Source organism: Mycteria americana, chromosome 12 (genome assembly GCF_035582795.1).
Source record: "Mycteria americana isolate JAX WOST 10 ecotype Jacksonville Zoo and Gardens chromosome 12, USCA_MyAme_1.0, whole genome shotgun sequence".
In the NCBI taxonomy this organism is placed as follows: Eukaryota; Metazoa; Chordata; class Aves; order Ciconiiformes; family Ciconiidae; genus Mycteria; species Mycteria americana.
In genome coordinates, this window is record NC_134376.1 from 4,733,110 (window position 1) to 4,756,843 (window position 23,734).

General features: G+C 46.9%; 1 protein-coding gene across 1 annotated transcript; it reads left to right on the top strand.

The window, feature by feature from the left end:
- The first annotated feature begins 1,449 nt into the window (after positions 1-1,449).
- On the top strand, positions 1,450-20,823 carry FBXL18 (F-box and leucine rich repeat protein 18). The gene is given in 6 exon segments (XM_075514734.1): positions 1,450-1,512; positions 1,514-1,747; positions 3,003-3,203; positions 4,102-5,642; positions 8,507-8,725; positions 20,492-20,823. Coding segments are annotated over 6 exon segments (2,400 nt in total). The 5' UTR covers positions 1,450-1,464; the 3' UTR covers positions 20,649-20,823.
- The last annotated feature ends 2,911 nt before the right edge of the window (positions 20,824-23,734 follow it).

Below are 23,734 nucleotides of genomic sequence, written 5' to 3' on the forward strand. Positions count from 1 at the left end.
ACCCATGGCTACTCCTAACACAGGCTACTCCAGCCGATCTGGCTCTCTGGGCAAGGCTTTACTCTGCTTATGGGCCCTGCTGATGATTTTATTTACCATTTGCATTGGAAATGCAGGTGTCCTCCACCCTGGTCTCTGCTTTCCCTGATGACTGCAAATATGGTAGGTTGGTAATTTTCCCAGATGTCAAACAAGTCGGTCTTGACTGAAGGGCCTCCGGATTTAATTTGTCATTGCCTTCTATTTAAGTGAAACACATGACAAACAAAACAGGTACAAATTCTCTTACTGAGGCTCTCCCTCATTTAAGGGCTGAGGGATTTTCCTCTTCAACTCCAGAGCCTTCTCACAGGCCTAGAAGCAAAATAGGTAATCAAAACTTGAGGCACTTGCTATTTCTAAGAGAAACCCCCAGTCTACCCCTAATCTAATTCATGGCCTTAAATGGCAACAATCAAGCAGGAAGAAAGCAGCAACCTATTCATCTTCCTTTGCAGGTCATCTTTAAAACACATATTCTATGAACAAAATTCCCGAAGCATACACGTAACTGGAAATTCCAGCGCTCCAGTCCTGTCTGTACTTGAGATTTGGGATGAGGAGCTAATAGTAACAGTGCTGAGCCAGCTGCTCCCCTTGGACATTGCTGTGTGCAATGGCTGCACTCACAGCAGCCCTGGATGACTTCTGCACGGCCCTCTGTGCCTCAGCAAAGTGAAGGATCGTATCTCACACCTGCAGCCAAAGCTAGAATATTTAGCCTGGTTAGAGCCCTGACTGATGATGTGTGAAAGACCAGTGAAGCCAATGGGTTTATATTTAGGGTTTTCCTGGGAGGAAGGGGGTGGTACCTGCAGCCCCCTTGTTAGCACCAACCCGTTCAGTGCTCACAGGTGCCCTGTTTTCCACGTCCCGGCTGCTTCCAGCCCACAGCAGGAACTGGGAGAGGATTGTTCTCCCAAATACTCCACTGCCTCCCCAGAAAACTAGGGTGCTAACGCAGCCAGTGCCCCGGGGGCTGCAGAACAGCCCAGTGGGGGTGTCCCGCCAACCCGGCGGGGCTCCCTCTGCCCCCCGCTCGCCTACTGTCACCCCTGCGCCCCATGGCTCCTTGCAACAGGGTGGATTTACATTTTCGGAGCCGACTCAGGGCTTCGCGGGGTGTGGGCCCGGTGTGAGTCATCTGCTGCTGGGGTGGCAGAGGGCCCATGGCTGGGAGCCACCAAGAGCGGAGGAGGCCGAGCAGCCATTCGCCTGGATGCTGCTGTCTCCGATGCCTCAGCACCAGTGGCCTTGGGGCAGAGGCGAGGGAGCCAGTACCTCTGAACAAGCCGGATTTCGCTTCTGCACCCGCTCGGGGCAGAGAGCTGCTGCCCTCAAGATGAGCGCCCTCAGAGACGGCTAAACTGTGAGGGGACGGCACAACCGAGGCGGGTGTCCCAACATAGACCCGCCACTCCCATCATGGCGGCGCCGCTCTCAAGATGGCGCCGAGCAACGGCTGGCACCTCCCTTCCCTCTCGCCGCACGCAGGGCCACGCTCAAGATGGCGGCGCGGGGCGGCCGAGGGGGCGGCGGGGGTGTGGCGAGCCGCGGAAGCCGGGTCATGGCAGCGCCGGAAGAACCGTGCGGCGGCCGGGCCGGCGAGGAGCCAGGCCGGGACGCGGCCGGTTTGAGCGGTGCCTGGGGGAGGCGGCGGTGGTGGCGGCGGGACCGCGCGGCCGCTGCCATGTTCCGCTGTGGAGAGGTGAGCCGGGGTCGGGGGGGCTCTTCGCGCCCTCCGCTTCCCCCTCCGCTCCGGCCCCTCGGAGGGCCGTTAACCGTGCTGTAGCGGGGCTCGTCCTCCGCCGCCGTCTCTCTGGCCTGGGGCTGGGGGGAGCCGGGCCCCCCTCAGGGATGGGGGCGAGGCGAGAGGGGCTGGAGCCGGCCCCGGGGGCGGTGAGGGGGCTCAAATAGCGGCGGCAGGGCCGGGGGGTGCCGGTGGTCCCTCTCGCCGCGGGGCTCGGCCCGGGCTGCCCGGCGGGAGTGGAGGTGGCCCGGGTACCCGGTTCCTGAGGCGGGCCTGCCGCCGTCTAACGGGGCTGGGTACGGGCGCCGAAATCGCCCTCCTCTGGGATGCCTTTGTGGGGGGTTTACAGGGGCTGTGAGGCGGGACCAGCTTCCCCCTTCCCTTGAGAGGATGCCATGGTATTAATGCCAATTTGAGCTTTATTAAAGATGGCGCTAAAGTCCCAGCCGCCCCCCCGAAACCACCATCATCACGGTGGGGTGGGCTGGGGGCCGTGTCCAGCCGTTGCACCGCACGAGGCAGCATGCACCCCGTCGCCTTCTTGTCAGGCAGTCCCGGTGGGTTTGGGGTGCGGTTGCTGCCTCTTGTCACCTCAGTGTCGAAGGAAGGCAGCTTGGAGTGGAGGAGCAAAGGGGCTCTCGTGTCCCCTTTGGAGCCCAGCTGTCAATCGTGTGGTTTCGTATGGTTAGGGTGTACGCATGTTGCAGAAGAGCTACGGGTGATCCGATGCTGGACTGCAGTTTTGTTTGTGTGTGTGTGTGTATATATATATATATATATATATATGGTTATGTAACTCTTAAGGTTATTGAAATGGAGGGCACGCACTTAGAGGAAATATGTAGAAAGAGACTGCTGCATTATATTTAGAAAGAATCAGAGACAGTCACTTTCTCATTGCAAAGTGACTGGCAAAAGTGGAATGAATGTAAACCTTTTTTCCCTCATTCTAAAGTAGCCAACAGTGTAAGAGTGAGTGAAGGTACAGTGGCCTTGTGTGAAGTTTTGTACTACCTCTATATTGTCTTCTAAGGGAAAGCTTTTGGTTTCTTCATGCAGATGGAAGTACTTAAAGATTCAAGTATTTCTGTTTTGTCTCACTTTATAAATCCTTATGAGACTTGGGCTATCTGTTTTCTCACAAGCTTTGCTGAAGTTTCTGAGCTAGTAGCTTTTCTTTTTTTCTTTTTTCTTTTTCTCCCCCCACCCCCAGGAGATCGTAAGTGGGGAGAACGAGGAGGAAAGTAATGGCGTCAACTTGATGGAGTTCTCGGATGAGATCCTTTTGCACATCCTCAGCTACATCCCTTGCACAGACCTTGTCCTGAACGTCAGGAGAACCTGCAGGAAACTCGCAATGCTTTGCCTTGACAAGAGTCTAACCCATACAGTTTTACTTCAGAAAGACTATAAGGTGGGGAGCGTAGCTTGCTTCTTCTGTTAGCTATGAAGACAAATCTGACTTCTGAAAAAATGCCAAGAAGTAGAACTTTCCAATGTGTCTGCATAAATGAACTGCTCTTGAACTCTGAAATCAAATAAACAATAAACTGTTTTATAAAAGCATTTGTTTTCCAGAATGCTTTGTTAGAACAGCTCTGTGTTCCTTAGTTATATAAAATACCGTCAATGAAAATTATTTTCTCTGTGCTTCTGGAAGCTAAAATGAAAGTAAACGTGACTTTCCATTTGTAGCTGTGGTTGTGTAAAGTTATCATTTTCTCAAAATACATTTTCCATGATATTGTGCAAAAAAATCTTGTGCATATTGCTGTCAGGCATGCAGTCAGCTAAGCCAGAAATAATTGTATATGTGTTATAACAAAAATAAAGCTTGGGAATGAAGGGTGATACGTTTTATGAGGACTGTATCACCAAGTGCAGGCAAGGGGAAGCCTCTCTTACTCATTTCCAAAAGAGCAAACTGGATGAAGGAGAATGGAAAACATTCTCCTTTCAATCTGAGTTTCCATAGATAGCTAGTTCTCCTGAAATAGCTTTGCTGTTAGAAAATGGAAACGGTCCTCCATTCCACTATCAGTTGCTGAACAGATTTGGCCTCACAGTCAGTAATGCAGAACTGCACAGACTAAGAAGCTAAAGGAAGTGTAATCTTAAGAGTCCAAAGCATAGCAGGCTAAGGCAGCTACCAGCAGTATAATAATTCTTAGACTGTGCTAGCATCCTGAGACCTCTGGATGAGCCATGTAATCTAAGTGCTAACCACTGTTATTCCCATCTTCAGATGGGAAACTGAGTCAGTACACACCATTGCCATATATCTCATTGAATCTGGTTTTGTTTGAGTACAGGTAAACAAAGACAAAGTGAAGCAACTGATGAGGGATATCGGAAAAGAGATTTACCAGCTGAACATGGCTGGGTGCTATTGGCTGCCCAGCTCCACTATTGATCACGTAACACGATGCAAGAACCTGGTAAAACTGAACTTGTCTGGGTGCCACGTCACCTCTCTCCGTCTCTCAAAGATGCTGTCCACGCTCCAGCACCTGCGCTCCCTGGCGATAGATGTAAATCCGGGTTTCGATGCCAGTCAGCTAAGCAGTGAGTGTAAAGCCACTCTTAGCCGTGTCTCGGAATTGAAGCAAACCCTTTACACGCCGTCATATGGTGTCGTTCCGTGCTGCACTAGCCTTGAGAAACTGCTGCTTTATTTTGAGATCCTTGATCGTTCACGAGAAGGTTTTATGCTCTCTGGGCAGCTAATGGTAGGTGAGAGCAATGTGCCCCATTACCAGAACCTCCGTGTCTTCTATGCCAGGCTGGCTCCTGGCTACGTTAATCAGGAGGTGGTGAGGCTGTACTTGGCAGTGCTAAGTGATCGGACACCTGAGAACCTTCACGCCTTCCTTATTTCTGCTCCCGGTAGCTTTGCGGAGACGGGAGCCACTAAAAACCTCCTGGACTCTATGGCTCGAAATGTACGTCTGGATGCTTTACAATTGCCCAAAGCCTGGATTAATGGCTCTGGGCTCCTGCAACACTTGAAGTTCAACAACCCTTTCTACTTCAGCTTTAGCCGATGCACCTTATCTGGTGGTCACCTGATCCAGAGGGTTATTAATGGTGGGAAGGATCTTAAAAGCTTAACCAGTTTGAATCTCAGTGGCTGCGTTCACTGTCTGGCTCCGGAGTCCTTGTTTCGAAAAGCGGAAGATGACATTGACAGTGGCATTCTGGAAAGCCTGGTAGTGTCTTGCTGCAACCTGAGACACCTCAACCTCTCTGCAGCTCACCATCACAGCTCAGAAAGCATAGGGAATCACTTGTGCCAGCTTCTGTCCAGGCTAAAGCACCTGCTCTCATTAGCACTTCCAGTTTGCTCCATCACAGATGTTGCTGCAAATGTGGAAAAGCCTCCCACGGCGTCTAATTTGGTGCCCCAAACATTTGGAAGGAAAGTGCGGATTGGGATACAGACATATCCGAGGAACTTAGCGGACCAGGCAAATCAGAAGATAGAGTCTTCAGTATTCTGGGCTCTGATGGGAAGCCTCCGATTTTTGGAAACCTTGGAAATAATTGGGTCCAGTTTTTCCTCTGCCATGCCCCGCAACGAGCCAGCAATTCGGAACTCGTTGCCTCCTTGTGTCCGGGCACAAAGCGTGGGGGATTCAGAGGTGGCTGCCATTAGCCAACTGACTTACTTGCAGAGCCTCACCTTAGCACAACTGCCAAATATTCTTACTGGCTCTGGGCTTATTAACATTGGATTGCAGTGCCAGCATTTGCGGACTCTTTCGTTGGCCAACCTGGGCATGATGGGGAAAGTGGTCTATATGTCTGCTCTCATGGACATGCTGAAACACTGCAAGTGTTTGAGAGATCTCAGGTGAGGGGCTGCCGTTGAACATCTCCCATTTTGTTCGTGGATCTCCAGAAATGTAGTGCGTGGTTTGTTGTGGCTAGTGTTAAAACTGCGAGTGTTCCTGTTCTGGTCAAATGTAGCTGCAATGGCTTGAAAACTGGGTATTTTCCTTCCTGACTTGTGGAGAACGGGAAGGCATCGCATGCTGTCCTTGAGGGCTCAGGATATGCCCTTTAACCAGTGTTTTAAGAGCAAAAAGTCTTTATGCTGCAACTGCCTTCCTTTTAGATAAGGAAGAGTGGATGCTGCATATTTGGGAGCTAGCAGCCTGTCAGGGCTAGGTTAAAGACTACACGCCTTTGCTGACTTTTTGGCTTTGTGTACATGTACATCTCTTAAATTTCCTTAAAAATTAAAAAGGAAGGAAGAGACTCCTACAATGTCTAGATAATGTAGAGTTCTCCTTAGGTTTCCCAATTAGATTTTTTTCTGCCTTTGGTTTGTATTAAAATCTTGCCTCTTTATTTTTTTATTTCTTTTTCTTTTCATGATAATATATTGAAAACATTCCACATTTAGAGTTTGTCCTGTTGGTGTTCCTCTCGTGGTAGGATTTAAAGGATCCTACCAAGGATCTGATCCTAAAGGGTGCATAAAGGAGCTTCACAGTAGCCAAAATGTGCTTGTGAAAGCAAAGGGCATGAACTGTGATGGTTTCCTTGCACTGGTCCAAATAAACACAAATGTCATTACTTTAGAAAGATTTTTTTTTCTTCTTCTTTTTTCCCCTAAATCAGCTTCTGTTGGTGAAACTGCTAGACCTGTCAGTCCCGTTGTCATCCTCTGTTCACAAAATGGGTCTAAAATGCCTAACAGCAGTAACAGCAAGGTCACTCCTGTGATCAACATGACAGTTAGTGTGACTAAAATTCCTGCTCATCAGCTGAGACTGGTGTTTGTGTGCATGTTCCTGACCCATTGCAATAGTGAAGGGAGCCAGGGTGGCTAAAACACCTCAGGAGGGTTTTCATTTTCCACTGCTTCCCATTTATAACAGGCAAGGAGCGTGTTGGTCTCTCATCCAAGGGATGGCAGCTTTTGGAAATTCAGTTGCTTAATGGCTTGGGTCACCTGAATGTATCTTTAACCTTCAGGAGACTAAATAGCCATGGAAGAACTAAGATCTGGGGAAGGAGGTTTGGGTGTGCAGCGTTGCTTCGCTCAGTCTAGGTCCTGTAGTTTCCAGAGACTTTGAAATGGAGGCCAAGAGCGGTAAAGATGAGAGGCAGCGTAGAGCCTTGAATAAAGGACGAACAAGGGTGTCTCCTTGCAACAGCCAGGCGTTTTGATGTGTCATTGTTCTGTCTTGAGTAAAGTCTAAGGTTTTATATGGGTTTAAGAGGCTTTTAATGTTTAGCACTTCCTCCTGATAATGTAGTTTCCTTTTCATTTGACTAATTTTCTGCTGCTTCTATGTTTTTTCCCCCCTCCCCATTTTCCAGGCTGAGAAGCTAGTTTAAGGGGATATTCCAAAGCAACATTGTCATCTAGCGAGTGAAAGGCAGTATTGCAAGTATGGCTGTCCTGTCACAGAGATTAACCTAGAAACCTGCTGTGTGGTTGCAGGGGCTTCTGCGCGTTTTGTCCTAAACTTATAATGGACCAATAACACTGTTGAAAAATTGGAGAGGCTTCCCATTTCCTTAATATTCATTTTAAGCTATTACTCAAAGCGCTTGTGGGCTGTTAGGATCTCTTCAGGCAGTGCTACCTGACCAGCAGTCACAGGCTGAGACTCTAAACCAGAATTTATCAATTAACAGGATTAAGTTGCTGAGATACCCCCACGTACTACAAAAGCCTACGCAGAGATTATCCAGATCAGGCTGGGACCGACAGCTTGTTATCACCTAATGGATTAACCTTCTTGGAGCTCTGGCCTTGCTGACCCAATGACTGGGATTCCCAAGTGCTCCGAGGCCCTGTAGTAAATCTGCACTAAGCAGACGTAGTGGTGACACCGGCCCCGAGCAGGCTCTGCTTCCTGCAGACTGGTTTCTGTGAGGGAGTCATCCAGTTATGCTGCTAGTTAACACATGGACCCCTTGTTGGTCAGGTATGGCTTCACCATGTAATTTTGTTGGCCTGCTCTGGGCTGTGACGTAAGATTGTGGATAGCCATGATAGAGGATCCTGTCTCTCTTCTCTGGGCCAAGTGTTTAAGATAAAGGTTGAATTGATGATGGTTCTTCTTCCTGTGGGAGAGCAGTAGCTTTGATCCTTTGCCATCCTCTGACCAGGGAGGGCTGGTTGTGGTCACTCTGTTGGCTCAGAGGCCCAAGTTCTGCATCACCACGTGTGCGTTGTGAATTTTTCATGCCTGCTTCTCTCTAGGCGGTAAACTGAAGGTGACCGGTTTGATCAGTGTTTGGTGCACTGGAGCAGTAAGTCCCTAAATCCACATCAACTGCTCGGTGGATGTTAAGTAGCAAAAGCCAGGCTGTGCTTGTCATAAGACCAGAAGGATCTGCTGGTCAGATCTAAGTCCCATCTCACCCAACATGCTTTGTGGAAAACTTGCAAAACCCCCTGTGGGCACTGGAATTCTGCAGTTTAGGGGCTTTCTGCCTATTTGTGTCCTTGTCCTTTAGCATGCACCGTTCAAGAGTAACTAGCAAGCAAGAGGTCTGAGCTTGCAATGTCAGGTTTGTTATGCCATACCGCTGGCACAAGCAGGTAGAAGGTTATCGCACGTGTAAGTGAAACAGGTGGTGGGGGACACTGGTTGCTCCATTTGCCAACCCCCCATGAATGTGCTGTCTTCCCTCTTGTCTGAAGGCGGCCCAAGCATGAATTACCCATTGACTTGTTTTTGTTTATTCTTGCAGGCTGGAACAGCCGTACTTCTGTGCAGGCGCCCAGTTCTTCCAGGCACTGAGTCATTGCTCCTCTCTCCAGCGGCTTTGCATCGTCTCCCGGAGTGGGACTCTGCAGTCTGACGCAGTGATGTCATTCATGGCCAACAGCCTTGAGGTCATCATGTGCCACATGTTTATGGGAGAATCTCTTACCGTTTGCAAAAATCTCCAGCAATCTATTGTCCGGAGGTGAGTGCGGAAAGGGGTTGATGTAGGATTTCTGGAGCTGTTGAAGATTTATCTCCATTTCCTTGCTTGCCAAGGTTTATATGGCTTGGAGCACTTGTTCCAAGAAGCTAATAGGTACTGTGTAACCGCTTGGCACATGAACTAGCCTCTTATTTTAATAAGAGTGAATCAGTTAAATATTTGAAGGTATTGTATGAATTTTTGATTCCAGTCCCACCCATGTTCTCTGCAGTTCCGTTGGCTGAGTTGAAGTTCTGGATGTAAAGCTCCATCATAAATCAAATGACACTTTTCATGTAAACAAAACATCTGCCGACATTTTAAGTACTGAGAGATTTGACCTTGAAGCTTTCCTCCTTTCCCACAAGTGACTAAGATAATTCTCTGTCCTCTAATCACTTGTAAATGTCACTTACTGATAATCCCCTGGCAGCGCAATTCAAAGCCTTTAAAGGGTTGTTGTGAAGGGTTTTTCTTCGGAGGGTGTGTGGGGGGGAGAATTCGTACAAACTGCCTTTGCACGTTTGGCAGTTCTTAAATGCATTTTGCTTGGCCCCTTGCAGTGTTCTGAGGCTCACGTGGTGGGGAAACGTTTGTGAGCTGTGAACCGCATTTGAAAAGAGAGCTTTTAATTACGCTTGGCTTGAAATCTTCTAATAGTGGCAGTCATCTTACAAAATATTTCCCATGCAACAGACTTTCCATTATTTTTCTTTTTTCTATAAGGCTTTTTCTCCGCCTTCAGTCTGTTTTCTTTGTCACCTACTGTTGCTTTGCCCTGTTAAGCTCTAATAAAAATTTCAAATCACATGGCATTATTACTGCATCCTAAAGGGTGCTCCTCCCCCCCAGCCTTTTTCCAGCTTCAAACTGACTTATTACACTTGGCTTGTTTCTGCGGATCAAATCCAGAAGAGCCTATGACTATATTAGCTACCTACCAAACTGCACATGAGATTGTTTGTTACAGCCTCTAAAAGGCTCTGTGTCCTTCTGGGATAGTGATTGTTGGAAACATCTAAGTAAATTCCTTGTGATGTGACAAGGATTCTTTGAGTTTGTTTTTCACAGGGCTTCATATCTGTAAAAACATTTATTGGTGGATTTCGGTTGTGCTTTGGGGATCCTTAGAAAGAATCAAGAATCCGCAGTTCTCGTTTTCTATTTTGCCCTCCCCTCTGAGATGGCATTTGCAGCACTGGCCAAAATTTTAATGTCCACTTAGCAGAAATACGCGTTCTGCAGTCTTTCCTCCCTCTTTTTCTCTGTTGTGGACGGATTCTCACTACATTCTGTACCTCTTAATAATTTAAACCCTGGGAACTTTCCAAAGAGCAGCTGATGCCTCGTGGAAATGTTAAAAACTATTTTTATATTTAGCAACAGTTCTGGCTGTCATACTATTTTTCTTCTTTTGTATTTTATTAACAGAGACGTTTGTATGAAAACAGGGTTTTTTGAAGTTTTTTTTTTCCCCTGAAGAGAGCATCTGCTCGCACTGCAAATTCTACACCTGAAGTCATAATCCTCTATGACATTGTAATTGGTGGCTCTGGAAACGATTTTGATGTCACATAAGATTATGACTTCAGGAGGAGGATAAGCAGTGGGAGCAGATGCTCTCCTAAGCAACAAAGATCCTGTTCTCATGCAACTGTCTCTAGTAATAAAATGGAAGGAACAAAATACAGAAAATGATGTGTAAGCAAAGCCTGGAGTCTTCCACGAGCCATCAGCGAGTCTTTAACCATGTGACTTTTCCACTGATCCCATTCTCATCCTTGCAGAAATGTGCCTTCAGATGGGGTCAGGAATTGACTCTCTCTTGACTGCATTTTGTCTACTACTCCAAGGGCAAAGAGATGTGCAGTAAAATTTGTGTGTGAGCTAGTTCATTGCTTAAACCTGTGGATAAGGCCCTAATTCACACAGCATGGCTTCCTCTAAAAATGTGTTGCTAGTGTCTCTTTAATCCAGGTTTTAAATTGGAAGAGCCCATTGGGCAGCAAGTTTGAAGTTATATATCCTTGGGCCAGAATGAAATAGGTGATTCATCTTTTTTTGTTTGTTTGTTTGGCTTTTTTTGTTTGGAATGTGTGCAGATGCTGCGTGTGCGGAGAAAACATGGAGAGTGGGTGGGAAGGAGGAGGCAAGAGGAGGGAAAGCAAGGCTGTGAGCCTTTCTTTGCTCCCTTTCTTGAGCTGGAGGAATTGATCCATATTCCTCGGGTCCCATTAAGGAGTAGAGTTCCTGTTTTAGGGCTATGGAGATGGTCTTGTTTAGGCTGAGAGCAGCCAACAGGTTTTGAACAGGGAGATGGGGTCAAAGTGACTCCTGTTCTCCCAATGCCTCTAAAAAGAGAAGAAATGCAAGTGGGAGCTGGAAAGGCCTAGGGCTGGGCATGCACCAGTAGTTTGCTGCAGGTGGTAGAGCTGGGAGGGCTTGAAAATGCGATCTAGTGCAGCGCAATCCTTTTTGAGATGTGGATGCACAGGAGGGTTCAGATCACAGAAGAGGCTGGGACCGATTTGAGGAGAACAGACTGGTTTCAGCTGTGGAGTTGTACTGGAAGATGGTGTATATACAGGGTATGGTGATGGGAGCTTGGGTATTAAATCTCCTGCATCACGCCAATGGCTTAAAGGCTGAACTAATTATCAAATTTGCTCTTCCCTTTGACTGTGAAATAAGGTTAGTATTATGTATTTCTGTTCCGAAAAGAGAGCTGTTCTCATGTCCGTTAAGTCTTGTGACAGCTCTGAACCAGGCCCTGTGGTGTCCAGCTTTCTTGTGGGCAGTTTTCTGGTTGAAGTTTGCTGCTATTTGGGACAAATTAGTTTATGTATTTAAGTCATTAAAAGCCTCTGATTCAGTTCTGTCTCTTTTGCAATGAAACACAGTAAGCAGAACAGCACTCATCTGGAGCCCTCATCAGCAAACAAGAGGCTTGCAAGGGCAAGGTCTCCTCTGAGCTTTAGAGAAGACTGTTTCCCTCTGGGCAGATAAATCATTGCAGTGTTTTTCTTTATTCTTTTTTCTTCTGTGTGAATGGGAGGGGTAATCTCCTTTATGGTTCAGGGAGGTACTCTGTGCACATAAGAAGGGCCTAGTGGTTAGAGTGGGAGATGTGGCTTGAGTGATCCGTATTCACTTCCCTGATCTTCCTCAGATTTCACATGTGACAGTGGTCTCGTCTCAGTTTCTCTGTAAAATGACATTTTTTTTTCCTATCACATGGTGCTCAGCTGCTGCCACACTTCACATAGTAGTGGATCTAACAAACAATGTTTTCCCTTTTATGCTTGGACCCTAATTTTGCCAAAGTGCTTAGCTCCAAGCACGCGTTGTCTTTGTTTAAATAACTCTTCTGTTAAAACCACTGCAGCAGTAATTCCCGAAACACTAAAATAGCACAATTTGAGGACCCACTGTTGTAGGTTCAAGCGTGACCCCAGACCTGTTGCTGTGCAAAGAGGCTTCTTTGCAGAAAAGGCAGATGTGCTTCTCCCTTTTGGGCTGAGTTGCTGTCCGGGGCTTCTTTCTAAATGCTTGCAAAGAGCCGTGTGTCCAAAGCCTGGTCCGTGGGGACCGGGCTTGCTTCGAACAGCTTTCCCCGAGGGTTTCCACACTGTTATTTTGTGAAATAGTCAGTAGATGGAGCTGTGACCTATGGAAGGTGTCCCACAGCTTGCTGATGTGTTGCATGCTAAATACTCATATTTATACGCCTGTATTTCTCTGCCCCAGAAATCTAGTGGGCAAGGAATTTGGATGACTTCAGGGTTGCACAGCTACATGGCGTGGTTAGTGAGCACTTCACAAATGTCCAGGAGAAGTTGCTTTCCTGGTGAAGCTTACCAGCAGAAAACAGGCTGGAAGAGGGGATAGGAAATGCTTTGGCAAATATCCCCTTGGCCTCAAGGACAGATTTTATTTTCCAGTGTGTTCCTTTAGAATTTTGTTGGTTTTAGCTTAAGTGTTTAGATAGCTCCTATCATTGTAATGATTTCAAGGACTCTACAACACCAGACAATACAAGCCTGTGAAAAGTCCTTGAAAAAACACCTTGGAAAAGATCAAGAAAGCAACAGTAAAAAAAAAAGAAAACCGCAAAGCAAAACAAAAAATCTCTGAGCGTGCGATGTCATTACAGATTCTTCATACATAGGGGGAAAGTGGCAAGGCATAGAGGTGAGTTGTGATTTATAGAAATGCAATCCAAGTTAAGCCATGGTAGAGAGCATGGTCAGGAATCGAAAGATTGTGGTGCAGCTGAAGTGTGTTTTGGGGAGGTGGGTGGGTAGCTGGGCTTAGCTGCTCACATCTCCCAAAAGTGCTGTTGTCATCTCCTGGGGTCTGATAGCTGTTGGGAGAAGGTGCAGAGGGCTGGGGCTGGCTGGGGTCCTGGTACAGCATCCCCCAAGAGCTGTGGGGTGGGGAGTGGTGGGCTGGCAGTCTTAGCTCAAGCTCTCTGCCCCTCTTCTCCTAGCCACACTGGCTACCTGTCTCCGGCAAATGGCTTTGCAAAGTGAGTGTGTGACTTGGGTAACTCTGAGGGTTAACCAGTGCTGCTGGAATGCAGAGAATTTTACTGTTTTAGGACAATCTGCCTGTTCTGGGGATCCAAGACCCAAAGAAAGAGAAACACTAACTTAACCTTCCTTCTTCTGCCTGTGTCAGATATGAGCACCGCTTAGTTTCAAGTGACTTTCACAATAAGACTCCTGCCACTTTCCAGGAATAGCTATTTCAGTCTGAATTAGACCTTGCTATTCAAGCTTCTGTAGCATTACCTAAATTTTCCCCTGCTTGTTATTGTTCTTTTTTAACATGAAACTCTTGGCTGAATCTTACCTTTTCTTAAACTGCTGATTCCAGTAGCCCTGTGTGGCTGTGAGAGTCATGATGCTCGCTGAAGGGATGAAGCACCCTCCTGGGATTCAGTTGCAGAAATAGGGCTTCCAGGTGGGAGCATGGGGATGAAACTGAGTATTTGGAAAGTGCTGAGCGAGCCAGTCCCTCTCCTGGTGTTTGGCACAGGACTGAACTATCCCAAATGAATTTTTGCTCACCTCAGAGCTAAGCGTTCCCCCCTCCCTTGTTGCTGTTGCCCTGGATATCCCTGCAGTATTCCTCTTGCCTGGGTTCTCATTGTGGGCTTGGCCTCAGAACAGCCCTTTTGGGTAATCCTTTTTACTGCTAGATTGGGTGGGAGGGGGCTGTTAGGGCAGGAAGCGAGTACGAGATCATCTTTGAATTCAGCAGAGTCCTCCAGTCCCTCCTGCACTGTCCACCTGACCGGTGCAATTGTATTGACACTGCAAAAAGCTGGTATTACCACTCAGGTCTTATTTGAGATTTTCAAGCTGTTTTTGCATCCCTTCACCATCTTCTCTTCCTTCTGACCTTGAAAAAGTCCCTCTCAGTACACTGCTGGCTTTCCTGGATCCCAGAGCCAGCTCAGTAGCTGCCAATCCCACTCCGCTAGCCTAAGCATGTTGTGGGCTCAGGCCCTGCGTCTGATTGCAGAAGACTTAATGTATCGCTAGGCTGGTGTAGTGAATCATTAGCATCCTGTTCCAGCTTTCATTGTCTGTTTCATTTCCTGCTCTTAGAAACCCCTGAATCATTCTGTCACAGACTGAATAACAAACTGCATCCTTGTCAGCTTGCGTTACCCAAGAATTCGTTGGCGGGCTTGGCGAAGGCTGACTCTGCTTGAGGTGTGGCCCAGACACCTTTGCTTCTACCAGGGATGTTGTTTATGGGTGGGTTCAAATACTTTACAAGCCAGCATGGCTTGTGGGACCATCAACAATTTGGCATATTAATGTATCTTCTTTTGGGGGTACTAAAATACCCTTTTCTTAAATGCATTCCTGTGGTTGACCCAAATGGCTTGTTCTAAGTGCTAGCTCATGTGTTTTGAAGGGAATTTAGTCCTGAAACCTTCCTTAGAGGGTAGATTGTGCATGAAATAGGTTTCAAGGAGTGTCCTCCTCTCTCTCTTGGCTGAGAAATAATATTGGAATAGTACTGTCATGCTTTCTCTTCATGAGGGTGTAAAAGGCTGAACGGAAGCATTAACTGCAGCTTTAAAGCATTTCCATAGTAAAATAAATCTAATTGAGCAGTTATTGCAGTAGCTTTTTAATTTGTGGAAGAGATTAGGAAATAACTTTCAGCTTGCTCTGGCAGAGCACTCCCATAGGACGTGTCCTGGGCACTCTGGCATCGCTCTTTGGGTTCTTATTCCCTCCCCCTTTAGCTGTCCGGTCACATTTGACTGATGCAGAGTTCAGCTGGCAAAATAATGTAAGAACCTCAATCTGTGAGCATGTTTGATATAAACCTCAGTTCACAGGAGAAGTAGCGGAGTGTCATTCCTGCCTTACAGAGAGAAACCACAGTGGAGAGATGTAATTTGCCTCTACTTGGGATGAGTCTGACGTGTATTGCTCCTTCCCCATGGCACGATGCAGTGGCAGAGGATGCTGCATTGAAGATAATGGGAGAGTTGGCAGTGTTGTGTGCAAATGAATTCCAGAATCCTATCTGCACCCCTTCATCTCAGGTTGGAGGCTGTAGTGATGGGACTTCAGGTGAGGGGAAATCGCAGGCCTTGGGAGAATGCCGGTTTGTCCATGTAGACATGAGGGGATGGAAGACACCCTTAAAGGAAAACACTTTATGGAGGAAATATCTCATTGTGTGGAGTTAAGAGCAACCGGAGGAATTGTAACAGCTTTCCTCGGGAACTTTTGAAGTCTGTTTCTGAGGTTAGAAAATGAGATCTGCTCAGCACTGGTACTCTGGCAGGGTTGGAAGTGAGAATGGCACTAAGGAATGGGTCTGCTTTATAGTCAGTGTGTAGAGGCCTTGGACCCCTCTTGAGGGGCTTCTGGGGGATGAGTGGGGGGCAAGGGTCCTCCAGGCTCACAGAAGAAGGGGCCTGGGGGAATCCCACCCGCGGTTTATTTGGTGTGGCTGGAAGACGCTCTGGAGAAGCTTCATTTTATGCTATTGGCAGCCACTGTAAGCAAGGAGGGCTTTTGCAGTTTCCTGGTACTGAGTTCAGGGCATGGCCAGTGGAACAAATTTTAAGTGTATGTCTGGCCTTCCCTGAAAAGATGAGAAAAGTGTGTATATGTATGTTGGGTCATGCCACTTGTCAGCTGCTCCAGCTTTTCCTGGCACTTCCTCTGTTCCACCACACCATGCTTCGGGGATGGGAGTTTTCAGCCTGGCTCAGGTATGCTGGCTGAAGCTTTCAAGAGAGATGCCACATTTGAACTTTCAGATGTGAGCAAGTCTTCCAGTGAAAACTGACTTATGCTGTGCCTGGTGGAGGATTAACAGAGTTTTTGTGCATGTAAGTGAAAGAGCTGCCTACAGGGTAAAAAGTGAGTTGGTCTGAGTTCTCTTCTCTTGGGAAACTTGTGCCTCTCCAGAAGCAGCTCACCAGCCTGGGGGGGAAGTCTAAATGGAGGGGCGAGAAGATGTGTGACTGCAGCAGAGATGGGTTTGCATTTGTGAGAGTCATGCAAACCAGACTCCACATCTGCTCGGTCCCCGCTGTGCTCTGTTTCCCCAAATGAAGCTCTCCTGGTTTCTTTCCTTACTTTCCTTCTCTAGAGCTTCTTTTCCCATAAGCTCATCTCAGTTTGTGGAGTTCAAAAATCTGGCCTTGATCTACTCCTGATACACCGTATTTCCTTGTTTTATCTGGTGTGTGCTGCTTTTGTTGCCAGTGCTTAATTATACCACCTTGTGTGCCCTTATTCCTGCTTGCCAGCTTTTGTGAAGTGGGATGTGCTGAACTGTCTGAATTTGGTGTAGGGCTTTTCTTAGGTTTCTCTGGAAGTCTCAAGGGGAAATACATTCTTCAGTCCCAGATACTGCCTTATCCTTTCCTTACAAGTAAGAGGAGGTAAGTTTGGGCAGCACCTAACGCAGTGGAGCTGTCATCTTCTGGGGTCTATGGTGCAGAGAGTTGCAGGGGGGCATAATCCATCATTACAGGCTGGCTGGTGAGATTCTCCGAAGGCTTTGGGCTGCCCTTTAGCTCTATTGGCAGGTGGAGTCCTGGGGACTCACTGGCCTCTCTAGAGAGGTATGTCTGAAAACACACACTGAGAGTGTTTGCCAGGAGATAACTGCATTCCAGGGAGTGACTCTTTTGTCTTGCTAAAATCGAGGAAATCTGATCAAAGTGCAGCCTTGCTTTAGACTTTTTCTCTTTCTCTTTGACTTTGTCCCTGACCTACATATTGGATCCTGCCACGCTGGTTGGAAGTAATTGAGACCGTAGTGTTAGGCTATTTACCAAGCTGTTCACTTGAAAATAACCTTACTGTGTCCAGTCCACACCTGTTCTGGGATAATTTTGGAGGCAAATAACAAAGTGCCATTAACCCTTTCAACCACATGCAACCAGTTCAAGATCTAACTGTAGAGCGAGGTTATACCTCTGCTGATGCCAGGAGCAGTTTGTGGCACAGGGTGCACTTCGCTGTTTGTTTCCCAGCACCATGGATGCTTCCAGCCAGCTGCTGAAGCCAGGCCTACTATGTGTCCACATCCAAATGAGGACACTTCAGAGACCTCCTTGTAAAAGTTCCTGCTGGGTGGTTGCTGGTTTGGTGTTGAGTCTGCTGGACCAGAGGCTATGCTGGAAAATATGTGTGTGTGGGGGTATTTTCTTTGTTATCCCAGTGGTTGTTTCTGATTAAAGGATCTGTTTTGAAGGGGCTGCTAGTCAGTTGCCTAGAAAACTTGCTTTCATTTAATTAATTGTGATGAGTTTAGTCTGGGGGTTTTGTAGGAGAGAGCAAGCAAGCATATCCTTGGCTTCTTTCCCTTGGAAAAAAAGCAGGGTTTCATGTCTGAAACTGCAGCTCTTTTGTCTCCCCAGGTCGACATCCTTCTCTGTCCTTCGGGTTTTAATTTTACAAGCCATGCGCTTGCAGAGGTAGATCCAGTTTGAAGTCCATCCAGGTGTGGAATGAGGAAAGAACCTTCAAGATTACAGGAGCTATTCTGCAACTCATTAACTCAATCTCTTCCCCTTCTTGTTATCTCCTCCCCATGCCTGGGGCCTTTCGAACTAGTGCTCTAAGTGCTTCTCACTTAATCTAGCCCACCTGGACAGGTGTATGAAGAAAGGAATTGCCTTCCGGGGAAGGACTAAAGGAGCATAGATTGCAGAGGGAGTCTGCTTTTGGGAACTGCTAATCCCAGTTTAACATTATGACAGCTGCTCGTTAAAATCAGGGTGTTTTTTAACAGGCAGTTAAAGGAGAGGCTTTGCACGCACATTTAGTTGAGAATAATAGTGAACCATGTGCATTTGATTTTTTTTTTCTTAAATCACGCAAATTGTACATGGAAAGAATTCTCCGGCGTCAACTTGCTGGGGTATGGAATTTACAAGGTTTGCAGTAACATACAGTTTCCTGTTGAGGGGGGGAGAAAATTACAAAGCTTTCTTTTTTTTCTCCCCCCCCCCCCTTTTTTTTTTTAAGATCAAGTTCAAACCTCTCATATAAATCCAGCCTCTTTGGAAGGTATACTTACTGTGTTGGGGTTTTTCAGTTGTCTTGGTGGCAGATTGTCGTGTAAACTTGTCTAGGCTCTCGTTTTTATAGCTACATGTAAAGGCTGCTTATAAACTACAATTTTGTATATGGTGAGAAGGCGGCATGCAGATCTAATTTGGGAGAGTCTGTATACAAAGAAAGAAGCAGAGGTTTCTTTGCCTTGGGGAGATGGCTGTTTCTTCCTAGCTGAACTTCAGTAAACTTGGTCTATTAACATGATTTTCTCTGCAGGACTGTGGTGTTGGATAAGAAACATGAAGAGCTGAGGCAGAGGAGGGACTATCAAAGAGTTATTTGCTATATTTTATGCAATTTCACTGCAGATTTTACCAACTGCCTCCTAGATCGGCGGTTATTTGCTGGTTGATTTCTTGTAGGCAGTGCTGTAGAAGTAAGAAACTGCGCAGCTCCTACCCAAGCCCCCAGATCCACTCAAGGAGCGGTGTCCTTTTCTGCCAGCCCTTAGACATGAGGCATGAAGGGCAGGTCTGTGATGCAGAAAGGTATAAAATTGCCCCAGGTAGTTTTGTTGCTGGAAGTCCTCACTCCTGCAGCTACTTAGGTTCAGGAAAATTAATTTGACCCACCAGAACTGAGCAACTAGCCTTGGAATGGGAGTTTCTCTGCTACATTTTTGGCAGGTCTACTCCAAATCATTTGTGGATGGGAACATCCTTTCTGTCTCCCGGGGAAATGCCAGTCTCTCGTGGCCTTTTCTTCAGCTGGCTGTATTGCTACCTGGGATTTTCACGTGTGTTTCCAGCAGCCAAATCTCCAGCCGTTCCCTCTCTGACAGAAATCTGTCCGTTTCAGAGCTAGAGATGAGCTGGGAATTTTCCAGACACACACCTGTATAAGAGAAGTTTGTTGAGCAGTGAACTCCTTTTTTCGACCCAACACAACTTGCTTCAGCCTCAAGGGACTGATGCTACCGGTTTGACTCTGCCTCCTTTAGAGTGATAATGAACTGGCCCTTGTCACATGGTTTGGAGGAAGCATCTTGGTGGCATGGGGCTAATAGTCACAAGTCTTTTAATCTTAAGGGTGTAACTCTTAAGCTATAGCATAACTTCCCTTTACCTCCCAGCTTTAAAAGACTGAACTCTTGTTATGCTACACTGAGTAATGCTATTTCTCTTCCCCATGTTCTCTTACTTCACCAGGTTGCTATCATGTAGAGTACTTGCTGATGGAGACCTGGACTCTTTTTGTATGGCTCTTTTTACGCATAGATGGCTTTAACTTTTGCTGTTCTCTTCCTCTGCTCTGTAGTTATAACCCTGCTGCTCCTCTCTTGTGTAGTCATATCAGGCCTGTCTCTTGCAAGGTCTGGGATATGTGCTGGAAGGCAGACCCGGTGGTGTGATGTTGGCAAGAAAAGCTGGGAGGGCAGGAGGAGAATGCAGATTTCTCTAAGAGGGGACCAAAAGGCTAAGGCTGTAGATTCAGAAACTGGAACCCAAAATTCAAGTGGCAAACAGGGATACTTGCGTGCGTTTCTGTTAGGGCAAATTCCTGTGGTGCCAAGACAGGTTTTCTGCAACTTAGATTAAAAAGGAGGCTGCAGTGTGCGTGTGTGTGTGTGTGTGTGTGTGTGTGTACACTTAAATGCTTATCTGCAGATCTGAGCTTTCTAAACTTGCTTGTGCTCTAATTGCAGAGTGTAGACTCTGCATGCAGAACAACCCAGCCTGAAGTGATAATCCCAGGCTCAGCCCCGAGGGAATGCCTGGCACTGCTCTGGCCTGATTTTCTTAATGGCTCTGCAACTTGCTGCTGGTTTGTAGGTGGTTTAAATTGTTATCTCTGAGAACCTTGCCCAGCTTGGGCAGAGCTCTTCTCTGGTCCTCTAAGAATACCTGTATGTTGTGATTTATTTATTTATTTATTTATTTATTTATTAAATCTTCTTCCTCCCTCCCCATGTTAGGCTGAATTTGGGCTTGTGTCAGCTTAACAAACTCACTGAAAAGGGGTGCAAGCCCAGCCTGCGCTCCCCGCTGACACACAGGAGAGTGGGAGACCTTGACTTCCAGCTGCCCCTCCTGCCTCCTCTGAACAACCCTTCCTTGCCCCCACCACTGCATGATCTATATCCTTGCAGTCCGCTTCTCTTGCACTGGAGAATTCGTGTTTCTCCTCGGCTAATAACCTGTGTCTGATTTAGTTTCCAGGCGGACCGCCCTGCATTAAATGTCGTCATTTTCCCTCTGCTTCATGAGGACTTGACAGAGGTCATCAGAGATGTCCCCATGCGGCACTTGGATGAAATTACCTTGTTTAAAAGCAGAGTGGCCGAGGAACCTCCCAACTTGTGGTGGTGACTGTCACAGCATGGAAAGGACAGTCAGCATGAACACATGAAATAGCTTCTTGTTGGCCTGGATTCCCCATCTTCAGCTCCTGGCCACCTCACTGGATGCTGTACAATCACTTTAAATAGGTGCAATTGCAAAATAAAAAAAGCTGGTCCTTTGCAGTGGGTAAACATCTATTGGATATTGCTTGCATCTGAAAATCCTGTCTGAAAGGCTTCTGGAATCTGATGAGTATTTCCTTGCGGTTAATATTAATTGCTTTGTTATTTTACTGAAGTTAAAGGTAAGAGAAACTGACTTAACGATGCTCTTTCCCCTGTGTCGCCTGTATTTCCTAAGGGCCCCTGTGTACTTTGGCAGTGTGCTTTGTGATATTGGTGGAAATCATTCTTTGCTTCGGTCGATTTTTGGCAAAGTAGAAAGCCTAAGCCAGCTAAGAGGCACAAAAATGTGTTGCTCAATTGAAGTGCATCACATCTTTTCTATGTTATAAATATGCATTTGTAGTCACACACATGCAATCACAGATATTTAAACAGGTTTTTTTGATTGAGAAGTACCACAAGGACTCTTTTTTTTATTTTTGAATAACAAATAAAGGTCATTAGCGCCTCGACCATGGTATGTTCTTGCTGATGCTGTTTCCATCAGTTGGTCTGGTGGAAGAAGTTTTCAGCTCTTTTGGAAATCCTTGTCCTAGGGTAGATGGTGCCTACAGTGAATAAGTTGAGGCTCAGATCTGATTTAAATGCAGTCTGTCTTGCAGTGTAGATGGGAATGTAGTGTTCCAGTTCTGTCCTTAGATTCCATGCCTTGAGCTCATGCTAATTTTAGAGATGTTAGGAAGTATTTTCACAGTGTGATTTCATTCAGCTTCTCTGCTCCACAGAACTTCCTCAGGCATCAGTAGTGGTCTGGATCACTTTCATATTGCCTTATTTACTGAGCACTTTTGAAAGCATCAGACAGCTGTACCAAAAGCTGAGTTATGAATTCCTGGAGCCATGTTTCTGGGTGGCAGTCAGATTTCCCTTTTGCTGGCGTATTTTGTGATAGTGCACTGGGTCTGTCTTTTGCAAAACAGCTATCAACCGGAGCTAATGTCTCCACCTGTAATCTCCTAAACACTCCCTAATGTGTTGAGCAGCGCTTTTCTGGGGAGACCCAGTGTCATCCAAAGATGATGTCCCCATCTCCTTGTCAGCATTTTCTACACAAGATACCATCTCCCGAACGCTGTTCCGTGACCAGTGGTTCATAGGAAGCCTGGTCTGATGGGATAGATTTTATAGCAAAATGCACCTCACGCCTTTGGAGGACTTTCCCTCCTTACTTTCCCATCAGTCAGGCATGAACCTGCCTGGAAATCTGTCTTGCTGGTGTAAATCTTGAGCCAGACTGCGGTAACCCTTGTGCTCAGATAGGTTACAGTGTTAACGAGCAGGTTAATGTTAGTATTCTACTAGCACAAGTCTGTGCATTGCTAAAACTAACCCGTGCATACTTTTGCTGTCTGTCCTGAGCTTCTCTCCCTTCCTCACTCAGGACAGGGTGCCAGCAGCGGTCTCTGGTTTGCAGCTGGTAACAAGGTGGTGAGGCCGGCTCGTGCTCCTCCGAGAATGGCTGCAGCTGAGCCGTGGGTGCTCCTGAAGTATTTGAGATTCTGCCTCAGGTTAGACACCGTGCGGGTGAGTGCGAGGAGCTGGTGCCCTGTTCTTGGCATCCTGCCACTGTTTTCTCTCCCGCTCTCCCGGCGAGGTCGTTCTTTCTACCTCTTGTCATATTGCTTGCCTGTTTGAATCCCTCTCTCCCTCTCCAACATCTTTCTTCTCTCCTCCTCCCTCACTTCAGCAAATCAGATGTACTTTTTGGCAGAAACACGAGCCACCGCTCTGTCCGGTTCAAGCCACTTCAGCTCTGCCTAGTTTTTGTCCATGTTTCTTTCCTAGAATAAATGGCGAGGGTTGGGCAGGGAGCTGTTTGAAGTGTTAGCAAAGCTGCTTTCTCCTCCTTGTGCTTCTAGCCTCAGGGCAGGGTAGAGAGAAGGCTGAGGGTATGGAGCCAGCTCTCTAATGCTTAATGTTCTGTCCTGTGGAGGGATCCCGATGCTCGGTACATGCAGTAGGAGCGAGGCCGTTCCCCTCCTCCGCAGGGATTTCCTCTCCACATACACGCTGTGGCACTGGCAAGAGTTTGGCAGAACCGCCAGCTTGCCTGTTCCTGTCTTGCTGGAAAACCTGGGCTGGGGGACAGCGGTATGCAGAAAACACCTGTTGCTTAGTGGTGATGTTAACCCTTTGGTCTTGGGGGTTAGAGTAACCTGATGAAACATGCTGTACCTTGTGCCTGGCAAAGCAATACCCATCTGCCTCGTGTCTTGCTGGATCAGGGCAGGCAATCAGGCATGTTTTATAACACCATTATTCTGTTGCCTGGAGTATGATGTTTAGACATCTGTATTCACACAAGTGGGTCAGAAGTCCTGATGCAAATGCTACCAGTTATAATCGGGGCTAGGAAAGGTCACCCACAGGTAATAAAGGTAGCACCACAAATAGTGATAAAGAGCTAAAAACTCCTTCCACTCCCGACTCCCCAACTCTGGGCCAATGCTCGATATCTCTTCTACAAATCCTCTTATGGTGAGTGAGAATTTCCGCTGCTTCTGCACTCCAGGCAGGATTCACCAGATGTTAATAATGTGCTTATTTTCTCTAAGTGCTATTTTGGCATTGGTGTTAATTACAATTTATATTCTGCAACATTTACACTGGGAAAAGAACCCACCCTAATAGTCCCCAATTGGCAGAGCCGGGCTATTAAACATAGCACCATATGTTCTGAGCAGAGCAATATATGGGACTCGGAGCCCACTCAGCACTGAGACTCCAGCATGCAGCGTTAGAGAAGGAGAGGAGAACAGAGAGACGGGTGTTTTGTTCCTAGCTTTTATTTAGTATGAAATTCCCTCTCCTTTTCTCTGGTCACAGTCCCCATCTCTCCAGAAATCTCTCTCCCGCTCTCTGTGAGCATCTAATGAGGTGATCTCTGAGCCTGCTGATGCCACTGTCCATAGTCTAAAATAAATGAAT